This window comes from Mesocricetus auratus, unplaced genomic scaffold (assembly GCF_017639785.1).
Source record: "Mesocricetus auratus isolate SY011 unplaced genomic scaffold, BCM_Maur_2.0 Super-Scaffold_100010, whole genome shotgun sequence".
Lineage (NCBI taxonomy): Eukaryota > Metazoa > Chordata > Mammalia > Rodentia > Cricetidae > Mesocricetus > Mesocricetus auratus.
In genome coordinates, this window is record NW_024429194.1 from 62227187 (window position 1) to 62245393 (window position 18207).

Sequence of the window (18207 nt, forward strand, 5' to 3'; positions counted from 1 at the left end):
GTTGAAACGGAGGAAGTAAGCAAACTATCGGAGGGAAAGTTTTGTGGCTTTCCAAACCACAGAATAAAGAACATTTCCAAGAGTAAATGCCTGGACTATGAGAGAGAACTCATAAGAATGGTAGTAAGAAGGCTTATAGTTAATAAAATGAGTAAAGAAGGCAAGTTAGTTCTTCTCAGGGCCCCTGCACATTAAAACCTTATAGGCTTAAGGTAGGAAGACATACAGTAGCACTACCTACCATTCAAGGTGAACCATGACCTAGCAGCCCTTTACTTCCTGAATGTATTTGTCATAGTCCCTTTCTCGTGCCCTCTTCATAAGCCACAGTGCAATGCCTGCAATTTTACATATGTTTCTGCTGGTCCTTGTTCATCCCTGGCCTTTCCCCCAAAATAACCCCCCTCCCTTTCTTCCTCTCTGAACCCTTACACTTCCTGCTCCTTCCAATCCACCCATGCTACCACCACCTTTCACCTGGATTTCTATAATTTCCTCTTAACTGGTCTCTAGTTTTCCATCCTTGCCTCTGCTCTGAACTACTAAACAAAGCAGTCACTCCAAAATTAACGCATATGCTATCATCTCTGCCCTGAGAGCCCTCCATAAGGCATTTCACATAACTCAGGGAAAAAGTAGTCTTTCCAGTGACCTAAAAAGCACTCCAGGGCCAAGATGCCATTTCCTCCCTTGCTCATGTCCAGTAGTGACCTCTTTAGCTCTGCTCCGTCTATACTGTCTCCTTTGCTGTTCCTCAGGCATATCAATCTTGTTCCTGTCCCCGGACTTGTTTTCCTTCTTCCTAGAATATTTCTCCCAGGTAGTTTGCTGGCTCATTCCTGCGCATCCCACAGATCCTGACTCACATGTCACCTTTTTTTAGTCAGAGTTTTCTTGGTCAGCCTTTCTAAAATGTCAACTTTCCCCGACATTTTCCTGCTTTATTTTTGTCCTTAGCATTTCTCCCCGGCTATGCACAACTTACTCATTTTCTTTCTTTACTAGGAAGTAAAGAACTGAAGATAGAAGTATTAGCTTGTTCTTTTTACCATTGAGCCTACAGTGCTTAGGACAGTCCTGAACCATAACAGGCTCTCAAGAAGCATAGGTGAGCCAGGCGGTGGTGGTGCATACCTTTAATCCCAGCACTCGGGAGGCAGAGGCAGGCGGATCTCTGTGAGTTCGAGGCCAGGCTGGACCGACAGCCTCCAAAACAATACAGAGAAACCCTGTCTCGTAAAAACCAAAAAAAAAAAAAAGAAGAAGAAGAAGAAGAAGCATAGATGAGAACTGAATGATTCAGCCAGTTCTGCCCCCCTCCCATCACTTCCACCATAGGCATCTCTTTGGAAGCAGGTCTGTGTGGATTTCAGTCAGTGTGCCTAATGCCTGATAGTTAACAAATGGTGAGCAAGCTGTCTGCTTTGAAAGAGACTCGTGTGGACACCACTACTAGGGCATCACCAGCATTTCCCCCACCTATACTCCTGTGCTGTCTCTACAATCCTCTATGTGCTTCCAGAGCCTCTCCCTTCAAAAGAGAAAACTTCTAGGTAAGCACCCACAAGCCTTCTCCTTCTCTCTCTCTCTCTCTCTCTCTCTCTCTCTCTCTCTCTCTATCTATCTATCTATCTATCTCTTCCCCCAGACTCAATCCCTTAGTCTCATCCCTTGCACTGCAACCAAACATCAGCTGCAATTTCCTTTCCTCACTGCCCGTATCTCCTGTGGACCCCACAGACCATCCCCTCCTAACATCTCCTCCCTCCCCCCACTCCCGCTCATATATCCCAGTCCCCAAATCCAGCAGGCACCCTCTGCTCAACCACAGGACACACCTCCTCCTCACTCTCTGTTCTCCCAGATGCCTCAGTCTCACCCACTGCACTGCAACAAAACACCAGCTGCAGTCTCCCTTTGCACCACGCCCCTGCCCATCACACAGACCATCTCCTCTTAAATTACACCGACCCCCACCACCTCCCTGACTCATCACTCTATCCCAGCCTCCAACACCAGCAGATATTACCTGTGCACATACCAGCTAAGCCAGTCAGTAAAACACACAGTACACAGCAATCACATTCTCCAAAAACCCAGAAAGGAATCAGAAACTAAGAAACAAAACACCCATCCAACAAAGACAAATCCAGAAATTAACATCCCAAACCCAGATGCAAAGACATCAGCATAAAAACACTATGTCTGTCTCCACCAGAGCCTAGCTATCCTACCCTAGCAGGCCCCGAATATTCAATCATAGCTGAAACACAAGAAAATGACCTTAAAACCAACAACCTAAAGATGCTAGAGGTCCTTAAAGAGTAAATAAAGAAATCCCTTAAAGAAGTCCGGGAAAACACAAACAACTAGATGAAATAAATAAATCACTTAAAGGAGTCCAGGGAAGTACAAAGAACTGGGAAAAATGCATAAATCCCTTGAAGAAAGCCAAGAAAAGACAAACAGTTGAAGGAAACAAATAAAACACTGTTCAATACCTGAAAATAGGAAAAGAAGAAAGAAAAACAAACTGAGGGAATTCTGGAAATGAAGAATTTAGGAATTTAAGCAGAAACTACAAGCTTCACCAAAAGAATGCAAGACAGTGAAGAGAGAGTCCTGGGCACAAAAGATACAATAGAAGGAATGGGGTGGACTCTGCTCGGGGGCTCCAACTCCCTACATCCCCCTCCTTCTATCTTCCTGGGCCTGCCCCTTGCCTAGAGTGTCTCAGATTCACTTGCACCCATCGTGAGACCCATCAGAGTAGTGCACCTGCTTGAACCCACCAGAAGAGAACCTTAGACCCCTACTCACAAGGAGAGGAAGAGACCCCACGTGCACCCACTGGAAAAAAGGGATGGGAAGACGACAATATAAAAACACATTCAACAACAGAAAAACCAATATGACACCACCAGACTCTAAGGACTCTACACCAGCAAGTCCTGAACATCCCAACACAGATGAAGCAGAAGAGAATGGCCTTAAAAACAACTTCATGAAAATGATAGAGGCCCTCAAAGAAGATATGAGAAAATCCTTTAAAGAAATGGAAAACATAAACCAAAAAATGCAAGAAATCAACAAATCTTTTAAAGTAAGCAAGGAAAGCCAAGAAAAAAACAATCAAACAAATGAAGGAAACAATTCAAACAATTCAAGACCTGAAAACTGAATAGAGACAATAAAGAAAACACAAACTGAGGGAGTGCTGGAAATAGAAAAGCTGGGTAAACAATCAGAAACTACAGATGTAAGTATAACCAATAGAATACAAGAGATGGAAGAGAGAATCTGAACTGTTGAAGAATCACCAGAGGAAATACGGTCATCAACCAAAGAAAATCCCTAACAATATCAAACACCAAAAGGAAAACAGGGAAGGAAATCCACACACAGTACCACCAATAACAACAAAACCAAAACAAACAACAATTAACAATCAATGGTCACTAATAGCCCTCAATGTCAATGGTCTTAGCTTACCTAAAAAAAAAGACACAGGCTAACAGGATGGATACAAAGACAAAATGCATCCTTCCACTGAATACAAGAAACACATCTCATCCTCAAAGACAGATGTTACCTCAGGGTTGGGAAAAGATTTTCCAATCAAATGGACCCAAGAAACAAGCTAGTGTAGCAATCCTACTATATAACAAATTAGACTTCAAACTAAAATCAACCAAAAGAGATTAAGAAGGTCATTTCATATTCATCACAGGAAAAGTCTATCAAGATGAAGTCTCAGTTCTGAACATCTATACCCCAAATATGAAGGCACATAAAACCTCACACCCATATAGTATGAGACTTCAACATCCCTCTCTCACCACTAGACAGGACCACCAGACAGAAACCTAACAAAGAAACAAAGGAACTAACAAAAGTCATGACCCAACTGGGATTAACAGACATCTATAGAACATTCCATCCAAACACAAAAGAATATACCTTCTTCTCAACGCCACATGAAACCTTCTCTAAAATCAACCACATACTCAGCAACATAGTAAACCTCAACATATACAAAAACATTGGAATAAACCCCTGTATCCTATCGTTTCACCACAGTTTAAAGTTAGAATTCAACAACACAAATTGCAGAAACCCTGCAAACTCATGGAAATTGAACAATGTGTAATTGCACCATTCCTGGGCCGAGGAAGAAATAAAAAAAAGAAATCAAAGACTTCCTAGAATTCAACGAGAACAAAGACACAACATACCCAAACTTATGGGATACTTTGAAAGCAGTGCTGAGAGGAAAGTTCATAGCACTAGGTGCACACATGAGGAAACTGAAGAATAGTTACACTAGAGAATTAACAGCACAGCTGAAAGCTCTAGAATAAAAAGAAGCAAACTCACCTCAGAGGAATAGACACCAGGAAATAATCAAATTGAGGGCTGAAAGCTGAAATCAATAAAGTAGAAACAAAGAAAACAATACAAAGAATCAATGAAACAAATAGTTGGTTCTTTGAGAAAATCAATAAGATAGACAAAACTTTACCCAAACTAACCAAAAGGCAGAGAGAGAGCATGCTAATTAACAAAATCAAAAATGAAAAGAGGAACATAACAATGGACACTGAGGAAATCCAGCAAATCATCAGGCCATACTTTGAAAACCTGTACTCCTCAAAATTCGAAAATGTAAAAGAAATGGACAATTTCCTGGATATATATCACTTACCAAAATTAAATCAAGAACAGATAAGCAATTTAAATAGACCTATAACTGAAAGAGAACTGCAGACCAATATCCATCATGAACATTGATACAAAAATACTCAATAAAATATTGGCAAATCAAATCCATGAATACATCAGAGAAATCATCTAGTATGATCAAGTAGGCTTCATTCCAGGGATTCAGGGATGGTTCAATATATGAAAATCTATCAATATAATCCACCATTAAACAAGCTTCAAAAGAAAAACCACATGATCATCTGATGCTGAAAAAGCTTTTGACAAAATCTAACACCCTTCATGATAAAGGTCCTAGAGAGATCAGGGATAACAGGAACATACCTGAATGTAATAAAAGCAATATACAGTAAACCAAGAGCCAACATCAAACTAAATGGAAAGAAACTCAATGGGATTCCTCTAAAATCAGGAACAAGACAAGGCTGTCCATTCTCTCCATATTTCTTCAATATTGTACTTGAAGTTCTAAGTAGAACAGTAAGACAACAAAAGGAGATCAAGAGGGATACAAATTGGAAAGGAAGAAGTCAAACTTTCACTATTTGCAGATGATATGATAGTTTAGATAAATGACCAGCAAAACTCTACCAGGGAACTCCTACAGCTGATAAACACCTTTAGCAGAGTGGCAGGATACAAGATTAACTCAAAAAAATCAGTAGCCCTATTATATACAGATAATAAATGGACTGAGAAAGAAATCAGAGAAACATCACCCTTTACAATAGCCACAAACAACATAAAATATCTTGGGGTAACGCTAACCAAACAAGTGGAAGACCTGTATGGCAAGAACTTTGAGTCTTTAAAGAAAGAAAATACCAGAAAATAGAAAGATCTCCCATGCTCTTGGATAGGTAGGATCAACACAGTAAAAATAGCAATCTTACCAAAAACAATCCAAATACAATGCAATCCCCATACTCCTTCATTGGCTCCATCACTCCTTTTTACGTGGGACTTGTCTCTAGAGTTACACTCTCCTTTCTTCACTAATATATATTAGAATGTTTTACTATGGGTAGTATCTTTTAATTTACTTATTTGATGTGTAAATGTATAAGAACAAGAAAGAGAAGAAGGAAGAGAGGGAGCACAGATATAGAGGTCAAAGGACAAGATTTTCTCTCCTTCCACCTTGCTGAAGCAGGGCCTCTGTGGTTTCCACCACTGAATGGCATACTCTAGGTTAAGTGGCCTGTAAGCCTCCCACATTTGGCTTTTTACATGGGTTTCAAGAATTGATTTAGGTCATCAGGCTTGCACAGTAATCACTTTTATTTGCTGAGCCATCTCCTAGCTCCTTAGATAGTCTTTGAAACACAAGCCACAGAGCATAAAGAATTTACAATTAGACTTGCAATCTGGATGCATAATTATGTACAACAAATGAGTGAGAAACTTAGAAGCATCTTCTTTTAAAAAAGGAAACCATGTATTTCACACAGTGCAAAAAATTCTCAAGTGCATATGTGTAAAAAAAAATTGTTCCTAAAGGATGGAGAGGCAAAGATCCACTATAGCAGACACCTGAAATAAGATGCTGAATTAAAATCCCTATTGTCTGGTTGCAAAGACTATAGCTGTAGGCTAAAAAAGCTAGATGTTGAGTAGTCTATCATGTAAAGACAGCTAGCAAGGGATCACTTGAAGAATCCCTGAGGAGTGAATTTCAAATCCTGGAATCGGGCTATCGTCCTGCTCCTCAGCTTGAATTAAAAACAGAGAAGTAAAATGGTTTGTCAGTGTCGTGGGTGGTGATGTTTTCTCTTTACCCTCCAGCCATTCAGCAGGGGCTTGATGCCTGACAGGAGGAGAGCTGAAGTGCCGTTCCAAGTTCAGCACCTGCTTCTACAGCAGCAGACTTGCTAACCTGTCCCCTGTGCTAACTTAACAGAAGAAAAATCATAATTGGAAAGATATACAGCAGGACAGAGTGGGTACAGAATGTGATGAACAGCCCTCTGTCTTAAGAGTGGAAAGAGGTGATGGTTTCCAGTGACCCAGGTGTCCAGCAGCTTCAGCCATCTTGTCAGATGCCACCAGTCTTGGCGAAAGAACCCCACATGTGAAAAGATGCAAGACAGACTGACTGCCCAGAACGGTGCTTGATGAGAGTAGGTAAGAAAACCACATCAGGAGATTCACAACCTAGAACCAGGCAGAACTCCAGGAATCCAGTGGAAGAGGGGGAGGAGGGAATACATGAGCAAGGGAAGTCAAGATCATGATGGAGAAATCTACAGAGACAGCTGAACCAAGCTCATGGGAACCCATGAACTCTAGACTGACAGCTGTGGAGACTCCAGGGGACCAGACTAGGCCCTCCATATGTTGGAGGCAGTTGTGAAGCTTGAACTAACTGAGGGGACTCTGGCAGGAGGACCATGATACAAACCTGGTACATGAGCTGGCTTGTTGAAGTCGATTCCCTATAGTGGGATGCTATGCTCAGCCTTAATGCATGGGAGAGGGGCTTGGCCCTGCCCCAACATATTGTGTCAGACTTTGTTGATTCCTCATGGGAGCACTTACCAGTAAGGAGGAGTGGACTGGGTGGGGATGGGATGGTGGAGAGGCTATGGGGGGGGGGGGGGGCGGGAGGAGGGATGAGAGGGAGAACTGTGGTTGGAATGTAAATGAAATTTAAATGTTGGGAGATTGCCATTCTAACTACTGTTGAATGTCTCTGTTTTGGGAAGGTATGATAAGAAAATAAAAATATATATATGAAGGGGGAGGCTGCTTGTCTCCCATATGGTTGTGCATACATATGCTCTTACAACCCAAAAAAAAAAAAAAGAAATTTAAAAGGAAGGGAGGGAGGGAGGGAGGGAGGGAGGAAGGAAGGAAGGAGGGAAGGAAGGAAGGAAAGGAGCTGCATCTGAGAGTCCAGGACCCTCCAGGGATTCAATTCAAATACACCAGCCCCCACAGTTAGTCATCTGTGCTCTTCCCACATAGAAAACACAGTCATTGAGTCTTGCCCAGAGAAGATTACAGGAATAATCAGGTAAAGGATGTTTATTTCTTTCTGTTTATCCAGTCCCTCCTTCTGACCTAAACACACCAGGAGAAGCGGAGGACCAGAGGAAGAGAAAGGAAGTGGGGAAAGAGTGTTGGATTGGGAATAAGATTTAGGTTTAAACAAAACCTAAAGTGGAGGTTCTAAGGCGCAATTTCAAAGCCATGGTTTCAGTAGCATAAAACCAGTTCATATATGAACCCACTGAGTTCAAACTTAGATACACCCACAACATACTGCTGACTGCTGACTGACTGCTCACCAGCCATAACTCCCTCTATCTTTGCTGAGACTGACACCCATGGCACCCCTCCTTGTGACTCTTTCAGGGAAGGCAAAGTAGCAAGAGATGAATTACAGTCAGTGAAGCCAATCAGAATGATCCATTCCCTGCAACAACTGGTTAATGTGCCACTCAAAGAAATACGATGTGATTCTAACTAATGAGACATAAACTGAAGTCACCATAAAACTGAGAATGGTTTTTCTTGATTCTAAAAATCACAGTGTAGCTGGTGAGCCGCAGATTGAAGTAAGATACTGTCTCAAAAAAGAGCTCAAGTGTAGCTAAGTGGTACAGTGCATCTCTGGGATGCTGGAGGCCTAAGTACAACCTCCAGTACAGGCAGAAATAATATAAAGTAAAAGGTAGACCCCTTAGACAGTAGCCATAGCCCTCCCACACTCGCATACGACCTGGTATTCTGCTGTCTCCTTGTCTGCCTGATGAGAGCACTGGCTTGTTGGGAGCACGGAGGCTCTCACACTCACAGATAAGCACTGGGGACGCCAGAAATGTTAAACACTTTCCCTGGATGCTGGGCTTTTAATTCCTGAACTGCATCTCAGGCCTACTTAGTGAAGAGGAGTTCAAAAGCACAGCATGGCTGATCCTCACTGTCATGCGAGAATAGTCATTGTTGACTGGGGAGTGTTTTACTCCGGCCCAGGAGCTGTTAGATCTTAACAGAAGCATCCTACAGCAACTTGGGAGACATCTAGATCTTTTTCTCTTTGAGAAGAAGGAGACCAAGGCTCAGTGACAGGAAGTAGTGGCACACCATGTTTGCCTAGCCCCCTGCTTCCTCCTTTCATCCTGCTACTGCTCTCACATCTCTGAATTTCTTCTCTTTGTCTCCCAGTCTCAGAATTCATTGGGAGGGGCTGCACTGACTTGGTTAGGAACTGTCTAATATGCATAAATAGGCATCTCTGTCATGGGGCCTCCACAGAAGCCACTAGTCTTCCTCCTATCCAGCCTGCTGATGGTGACTTTTATAAAAATCTCATACTTCTTACAAGACAAAAATGGTGAGGGTAACAGGGTCATCTGACCAAAGTCAGACATCTTGTACATAACTTCTGTGACCTCTTTTCTCAGGAGTTACAGTGGTAGCCAATTGAGTTTTCCTGGGTCTGACTCAACCAACCACCCAGGGCTGAAGGGACAAAGCCGGAGAGAGAACACAGAAGGACTGACTCAGAGTCTTGAGAGCAAAATTTAGCCAATAAACGCAAAACACCAGTTAAATGTCATTCCAGACATAGCTGAGACACACTTATGTCTTACACAATACTGAGACATATTTACACTAAAAATGCATTGCTTATAATAAATTCACATCTAACTGGCATCCTGTGTAATACAACAGAGAACAGTTCTGTTGTGCTGTTGGAGCCGCAGCACCTGAATCCAATATGTTCTTGTTGAAATACTTATTTGCCGAAGGTCTCTCAGAGGCCCTGAATCAAGCATCCCCACACACTAAGGAGATTCTTCCTTGAATAAATATTTCCCAAAGGATGCCTTTGAATAAGCAAACTGACTCATTCAACAAATGTAAACTGGAACATTCAACAAGTATTAATATCTGTGCTAAATACATTGAAATACAGAGATAAACTAATACTTGTTCCTGTCCTGAAAACAGAAATTGACCATCAAGACCAATAGGTTTCAAATCATATAATCACAATAAAATTGGATAAGTGCCAAACAACAAAGGCTATAGTGCTAAGGTCTGAGTGATTATATTCACAGTTCTATCCCCAAAGCTTGCAGATGGCTAGTACTCAATAAATAGTAGTGGGCCATGATAGTGAACATGGGAGACATGATAACACCAAGGCACTGTGGGGTCACAGAGGCAGATGACTCAGCAAAGGAGACAATAAAGTGAGGTTGGCTCATTCTAGCAGAAAAGTCTAGTCGAGGGCATGATGTAGAAATACCCCAGGCAGATGGACGGGAGAGCCTTCTTGACAGAAAAATCGCATGAACCCAGGCAGATGGATGGGAGAGCCTTCTTGACAGAAAAATCGCATGAACCCAGCACTTCGGTGAAGAGGGAACACACTGCAGAAGACAGAGATAAAGTAGAAAAGGTAGAGAGTCAAGAAGTCTGAACCTTATCTCATGGGTCACTGTCACTAGACACTTTCATACAGAGAAGTGACGTGACCTCCAGGAGATCTCTCTGGCATTGGCATGGAAGGTAGATTATGATGCAGGACAGAAGAGAAAAAACTAACAATATAGCCTAGCCTGGATATAATGGATCTTTAGATGTATTAGGGGAGATGTCTGCAGAGTTGATCCTTCCTGGACTCCCTGTGTTTGCCTTCATCTGTCCCCTCCTGCTCCTAACTGTCATGGTCCATGGAAGGGTCAATGCTGGTGAGAAGAGGAAATCAGACAGGAAAGGGAGGTGGGAGCCAGCCCAAAATAAACTTCCTTCACTTCCTCATTGCCTAAGGAGATCCCAGATGTAGCAAGTGGAGGACAACATCCATGCCGTAGGGCTCCTCTCCAAAGGGGATGGACTCACACTGGTTGGCACAGCCCAGGTTCTCCTTGCTCTTTCTGCAGGGCTCATCCTGTGCCCAGCAAGCACATACCTGGAAGACGTCTTTGATACAGCAACCCTCTCTTGTCTGGAGCCAATCCAGAAGCACTTTTCACAGACATCATCAAAATGAAGAAAGGAATTAGTTCGATAAATTTATTTATTTGTTTGTTTGTTTGTTTGTTTGTTTTACATCCTGGCCACAGTTTCCCCTCCCTCCTCTCCTCCCAGCTCCCCACACACACCCTTTCTGTTCCCAGCCCTCCAATCTACTCTTCCATTTCTTCTTAGGAAATGAGTATCAACAAAGCACGGTATATCAAGTTGCAGTAAGATTAAACATCTCCCCCATGTATTAAGGCTAGGTAAGGGGACCCAGTATGAGGAATAGGGTCCCAAAATCCATCAAAAGAGTCAGACACAGCCCCTGTTCCCACTGTTAGCTGTCCTCTAAGAGGACCAAGCTACACAACTGGAACATATATACAGAGTGCCTACGTCAGTACCACGCAGGCTTCCTGGTTGTTGGCTCAGTCTCTGCGAGCCCCTGTGAGCCCAGGCCAGTTGAGTTTTCTTGTGGTGTCTTTGTTCCCTCTGTCTCCCACAATCTTTTCTCCACCTCTTCTGCAGGATTCCCCAAACTCTGTCTAATGTTTGCCCGTGGGTCTGCATCTGTTTCCATCAATTGATGGATGAAGCCTCTCTGATGACAACTGGGCACCAATCTGGTCATAGGAGATGGCCTGTTCAGGCTCTGTATCCACTATTGCCAAGAGTCTTATCTGGGATCATCCTTGTAGATTCCTGGGAGATTTTTTTGTGCCAGGTTTTTACCTGACCCCAAAATCCTCCCCCCTTTCCAGTGGTCTCTTTCAGTACTCTCACCCCCAACCTGATCTCTCATGTTGCCATCCCTACCCACCCTCGGTGCAATCACAAAATCTCTTCTATTTTCCCTTCCCAGGGAGATCCAGTCGCCACTCCCACCCCATGAATCCACCTTGTTCCAACAGAGAGCTGATTTCCAAAATATAATAAAGAGCTCAAGAAACTAGATATCAACAAACCAAATAATTCAATTTAAAAATTGGGTACAGATCTAAACAGATAATTCTCAACAGAAGAATTTCAAATGGTCGAGAAACACTTAAGGAGATGTTCGACATCCTTAGCCATCAAGGAAATGCAAATCAAAATGACCGTGAGATTTCATCTTACTCCTGTCATAATAGCTAAGATCAAAAACACAAATGACAGCTTATTCTGGAGAGGACACAGAGCAAACAGAACCCTCCTCCATTGCTGATAGAAGTGCAAACTCGTACAGCCACTTTGGAAGTCAGTGTGGTAGTTTCTCAGAAAACTAGGCATCAATCTACCACAAGACCCAGCTATACCACTCTTGTGCATATACCCAAAGGATACTTAATCATACCACAAGGACACATGCTCAACTATGTTCATAGAAGCTTTATTCATAATACTCAGAACCTTAAAATAGCCTAGATGTCCCTCAACAGAGGAATGGATAAAGAAAATGTGATACATTTATGCAATGGAGTATTACTCAGTTGTTAAAAACAAGGACACCAGGAAATTTGAAGGCAAATAGATGGAACTAGAAAAAATCATCCTGAGTCAGATAACCCAGACCAAGAAAGCCAAAGATGATATGTACTCACTCATAAGTAAAATAAAGGATAACTATGCTGCAACCCACAGTCTCAGAGAGACTAGGTGGTGAATAACTTTAATCCCTGCACTTAGGAAGCAGGCAGATTTCTGAGTCAGAAGCCAACCTGATCTACATAGTGAGTTTCAGGACAGTCAAGGCTATGTAGATTATCCTATCTCAAAAATAGAGAAATACAGACAGATGATAGCTAGACAGACAGACAGACAGACAGACCAATGGATAGTAGTGGATAGTAGAAGGGGAACTATTTGGAAAGAGAAAGGGAACCTTCAGGAAGGAAAAGGACCAAAAAGGATAGTACTAAGTGTCATAATGAAACCCTTTATTTTGCACAGTGACTATACACTAATGAAGGAAAACATGCATCCAGAAATGTGCTTGGTAGAAGCCACCTCACTGCTGGAATATGAGTTCCTTGATTTATAAATAACCTCCCAATTTCTATTAATCAAATGAGACGTCCTATGTGAGCAAAGCCCGAATACAATGTAGCAGGAGGAATCCCCGTACCTGCCTCGCTCCTCTATTCCTGAACTGATGGGGAGATTTGTCTGAAGCCTGGAGGACCATCTTGTTTTTTCTGGATTCAGTCACATAAGCATTATTTTCTGGACCCAAACTGTGAGCCATCTGCTACAGAGTTGCTGCAGAAAGCATGACAAGAAAAGCAAGTATAATCCCTGCATCATGGAAGTGCCACTCTTCTGAAGGAGACAGGCAGCAGTTAAATAATCAGATGGGGAAACGTAAAACAGTACCAGTAATGAGTAACATTAAGAAAGGGAGCCCACTCGGTAAGTCCCCCCAAAGGTACAGAGGGATGGCGCCTGGGCCTGGCACACCTTGGTAGTGGCTAGGCCAAAGGGAAGGCTGGGGGCCTTACTTTCCTGCTAACACATTTCCCAGAAATACCAATTCCCAAAACCCAATATAATCAGAATGGGAAACCTGACCTGCTTCCTGGTCCAATCCCTGACCTGTTGTCCCACAGCTCTTCCTTACCCCCAAAATAAATAAAGCCCCAGCCAGGCTGCTACTCCAGCACTCTACACAGCTTCCTAGAGAAAGCTGACCTTACTCCTGTGCCACCATGAAATTCTTCACTGTCCTGCTGTTGGCCAGCCTTGCCACAACCTCTCTTGCTGTCCTGCCTGGTGAGTATATCTTCCTTCCCGCTACCCTTGGTCCCATAGGGGCCACTGGGCTGTCAGATGAGCAACATTGCCACCTTTATGGAGAGATGATAAGATGTAGAATGAAAAATCCACTGCTGGAAGCTAGTGTGAAGACACATACCCCCTGCATCCAGCAACCCAGAAAGCCAGGACTGAGTTCAGAGGTCATACTGGACCCAAAACAGGGCAGACTATGGGTCAACAGAAATTGTGTTTGATCCTAACACCAGAGGTTGGATCAGCACAACCCAAGAAAAATCACTGCTTTAAACCTCCTCATCTCCCTGGTACAATGAAAGCAAGCTGAACACACTATATCCAGTGCTACCCATAGCACTCACGCTCAATGATATATATTTCCAGGGACTTAGGGTACACTAACAACTTACATAAAGACCTCTGCCATCATTGGAATTTCATTCAAAGATGAAGAAAAAATAAACATACTGGATAGATTGCATAGTATTTTAGAAATGCTAAGGAGAGTTGAGTAAGGGTGTGATAGTGCACACCTGCATTTCCAACACTGAGGAAGCAAAAGCAGGGAAGTCAGGCAAGCTCCAGGTCAACCGGAGCTATCAAGAAAACCCCATCTAAAGCAAACAAACTAAAAAGAGTAAGGGAGGTTGGGGAAGCTGCAATGGGGTAACTACCAGTTCACATGTCTTGAGCTATCCGGAGACTTTAACCTCTTCTATCTTCAGGGTCTGAAGATGAACTCCCCATGAAGACTCAGAACACAGCTGCCAGTAAGTTTCATGAGAACATCCCTTGGTTTTTAGTGATAAAAGACTAAAAAGTAAATGATGCTAGGAAGAAGTGAGCACACAGTCCCTCCTGCTTTTAGCTTTAACCCTTCCTGCTGCACTAATTGGCCATAGATCTGGGGGCCAGGAACCTTTTGAACAGCACTCATGCTATGTAATCATTGCAAATTGGAATGGGAGCAGCACTTCACACCCAAATGTTGGCAGGTAAAATGATGGGGAATGTCCTTCTGTATATATGTTTCTCTTATTAGTTGATGAATAAAATACTGTTGGCCAATAATTTAGGAAGATAGGTGGGACTAGGAGACAAGGAGAATTCTGGGAAAGGTAAGCAGAGAGTCACCATGTAAGCTGCCAAAGGAGTAACAGGTCTGGACCCTTCTCCAGTAAGATAGGACCATGTGGAAATACCTAGATTAATAGAAATGGGTTAATAATTAAGACAGAGCTAGCCAATAAGAAGCCCAAGTCATCAATCAACAGTTTAATAATTCATATAAGTCTTTGTGTGCTTATTTGGGTTAAGAAGGGTGGCGGGACCTGACAGGACAAGAAAAACTTCAGCAACAAAATAATGTTTCCTCACCCTGAGACAAGGGGCCACATCAGTTATAGGCACTGCACCACACAGCTCAAAAAAACTTAAAAATTCCAGGATTCGGTTTTGTAGATTAACCATAAGCATGGCTTAATCTTGAGCTAGCTTCCCAGATTAACCTGGGAGAAGTCTGAGAAGCCAAGGAGAAAAATACTTGGAGTTCAGAGGGAAGAACAAAGGCTAATAAACTCCTCCTAAAAGCCAAGCAAAGAGACGGGTGTTTGGAAATGGCTCTTAACTGAGAAGGTAGATTTGCTGGTGGGTGGGATGGCAGGAATAGGATTCCTAAACATGACACTAGAAATCCAATCCATGCCTTTGAGGAGCTCAGGGATACGGATACTAGCATCAGACCTCAATACTTCCATAGGTCACCTAGGTGATGACTCAACACTAATGCCCTGCTCATGTGAAGGGACACTGTTTCTCCCAGAAGCTTTCTCTGCCCCTAACTCCCTACATGTCCTTAGTTTCAGATTCCCAGTCCACTCTCACCAGCCACACCAGCAAGGAGAGCACTTCCAGTAAGGACTCTTCCAAGGAGTCTTCCATCTTCGGAGAAGAGCTGGTTTCTGAAGATGATGTGGTGATAGAATGTGCCAAGTCAAAGAGTCAAAAGGCTCAGGCCGGGATCAGGAGTGGGACGTCTCAGCTGGAAGAGTCCACGGGATCCACCACATCAGCTGGTAAGAGCTAGAGAAGAAGGGAAACATCTGGGGAGGTGGTGAGCAGAGAAGAGCAGGTCAGGCAGTGACTTGTGTGGAAATAAGGAGTCTCTAGAGAGGAAGGGAAAGTCCTAGAAGCGCAAATTTTAAGTATAAGATCAAATGATCCACTATCTGCCAGCACCTCAGGAAGCTTTTCCTGGTGGGTCGTGAGTGTGTGAACAGGAAACCTGCCCTAACTGAACATGTCTATCTTCAAATTACAGAAACCATCGCAGAGGGAGAACTGACTAAGTTAAGCCAGGCAATGGGGGAAAAGCTGGGTAAAACAACTGGAGACTCCATGAATGGTGTGGAAGACATAATCCCTGCTGCCAATGGTATCGAGAAGCCATGAAGACAAGAATGCCTAACCATGTCCCATGCTAGGTCACAGGAGGGGCCTTCATCATCCACACTCTGTTCAAGCCAGCCATCACCTCTCAGTGTGCCCGTCAACGTCTTACATTAAAGTATCTCAAACGGAACCCAGCTCTCTGGTTACTTTATCAGGCCCAGGAAGGGAGGTGGGACACCTTCACTCTACCAGGATTCCTTTTTTAGCTATTCTATGCCTTTAGGTTCAAACTTCCCATCCTCCTCGGCTTACAGACCTGGTCCAGTCTTCCATCCAAAACAAGCCCCATAAACACTTGATCCTTGTCATCTTTCTGCACCTCCAACATGGACCACCTCCATGCCTACTCACCCACTGTAGTCTGCCTGCTCCCACCCACCAGTCCCAATAGCCCCGTGGCTGTTTCTCAGTTCTGACTTTTCTACTCTGTCCCTGCATGACTGGACACAATTATCTTCTCTAGAATCTTCTCCTCCCTAATTTTCTTGGACACTGCCACCCTTGGATATCTCCCTGTTCCTTTTATGAACTGTTTGGTATCTGACCCGAGGTCCCATCCTGGACTCTCTTGCCTTCACCTCTTCAGAAGTCCCATAGCCTCATCTGCCAGGACTTCTCAGGATGGATCCCTCTCATTAGCTCACTTAGCTAACATCTACCAAGTGCCTGCCAGGCCTTCCCTGCAACCCTAAGCAGTTTTCAATGTGAAAGCATATGAAACCTGGGGAAATGAAGTCTCTTTCTGTCTTAAAAACACAGAAAGAGAACATTGCCTATTCAAGAGTAGATAGGATGGCAGGAAGGTGAAGCATCTCTGCTCTCCAGCATCCTATCCCCTGGACACATGAAAGAAAGTCCAGAAAGCCAACGAAGCAACTAATATGCTACAATGCAGGGCTAGCACTCTTCTGGCTGAGAAAAATCTGAAAGAAGAGTGCTCAAAGCTGAAACCCCAGAAAATCACTTCCTTGCCTTCTTCCTTTCCTCCTGGATAGAAAGTCCTTTCTTCTAGGGCTTTCTGGATGCTCTCCAGTATTGCTCAACTGTAACTATCTTCCAAACAAGACAGAAAGATCAACACAGAGTCTTCCTGATGCCAATGTTTAGGATATGGCAACAATTCTCACCAAAATAACAGGAAAAGTAATGTAGGAAGAATTTTTTCGGAAAGAAATTGGAGGAGATATTTCCTAAGAAGTTAGATTAGAAAAATGGAAGTATTGGGAGATTAAGGCATCACTAACTCATCCTCTGATCCTTCAGTTCAGACCACGGTAGAGGTTCATTCCCAGTGAGAACCAAAGTAGGTGCCTGGGCAGCTGTGCCAATAAACCCAAAATGTGGGGCTTCCTGGATCAGAGACCTCAGGATAAGAGGCTTTCCAGTCTCTGCAGTACCCTCACTGCACCCCTGCTGACTCTCTGAGTCACAGAGACAGAGCTGTCAAAGCTACTAGCAGGCAGGTACCTAACAATCCATCTGGAAAGATGCCCTGGACCACCTCCCTCCTCTCTGCTAGTCCTGTAGGGAAAGGATGCATAGGGGGGAAAGGCCCCAATATCGAGTAGCCTCCTCTTTTCCCATACACAGTTAGCCTGCAGGTGGAGGGAAAGACCAGCATCAGAGCAATCTCATACTTTTAAATATTTGGCCATTTGTGACCAAATATATAACCAAATGATCTATTGGTCTATATAGCTGCCACTGTGTGGCAGGCCCTATTTCCAAAGGAGTTTCATGATTTGCTCATATAATCCTGCTTTAAAAAAATTTTTTGAATGCTATTATCCCCATTCACTTGAAGAAAGTGAATACACATTCTCACCCCATGTTTTGCACACTCCTGGAACCAGTCAGGGAGGCAGGTGACTGTTGGCCCCCAAGGCCTCTGAGGTAGATCCAAATAGGACAGGAATTAACTCCAGAAATGCCTTAGACTCTACTCCCTCTGCCTCATCAACTCAGTTGCTCTGCTCAACACAGCTCACTTAAGGGTTACAAAATACATAGCATCAATACAAGAAACAACTCAACACTGATAACCCAAAAATAACTGAATTTAGCATAAGCCCACTCCTAATTTTAAAAGACAACATTGAAACATACCCTCTATTAAATTAAATACAGCTGCTCAACCAGAGGCCACATCAGCCACCAGAAGTCCAGACCCCAACTCTGGATTAGATGCCCTGCTCAACCAAAGAGGAAACAGAAACTAAGGAACAAAGCACCCATTCAACAAAGACAAACTCAGAAATCACACCTAGACCTATAATCACCCCAAAGTGAGATACATGGTCACCAACATAG

General features: G+C 43.3%; 1 protein-coding gene and 1 long non-coding RNA gene across 3 annotated transcripts in view; one reads left to right on the forward strand and one right to left on the reverse strand.

Annotated features, from left to right (window-relative positions):
- Window positions 1-18207, reverse strand: part of LOC121142846 — a 197320-nt gene that overhangs the window by 158270 nt on the left and 20843 nt on the right. The gene's annotated exons all lie outside the window — the stretch shown is intronic.
- On the forward strand, window positions 13324-16021 carry LOC101843024 (glycosylation-dependent cell adhesion molecule 1-like). Its single transcript, XM_021225350.2, has 4 exons — window positions 13324-13446; window positions 14172-14216; window positions 15306-15521; window positions 15767-16021. Exons 1-4 carry the CDS (start codon window positions 13383-13385, stop codon window positions 15895-15897), a joined length of 456 nt encoding a protein of 151 aa, XP_021081009.2. The 5' UTR covers window positions 13324-13382; the 3' UTR covers window positions 15898-16021.

Coding starts and splice junctions, on each gene's coding strand:
- LOC101843024 (XM_021225350.2), top strand. CDS start 13,383: ATGAAATTCTTCACTGTCCTGCTGTTGGCCAGCCTTGCCACAACCTCT. Junction 13,447..14,171: donor CTCTCTTGCTGTCCTGCCTG/GTGAGTATATCT, acceptor TTCTATCTTCAG/GGTCTGAAGATGAACTCCCC. Junction 15,522..15,766: donor GGGATCCACCACATCAGCTG/GTAAGAGCTAGA, acceptor TTCAAATTACAG/AAACCATCGCAGAGGGAGAA.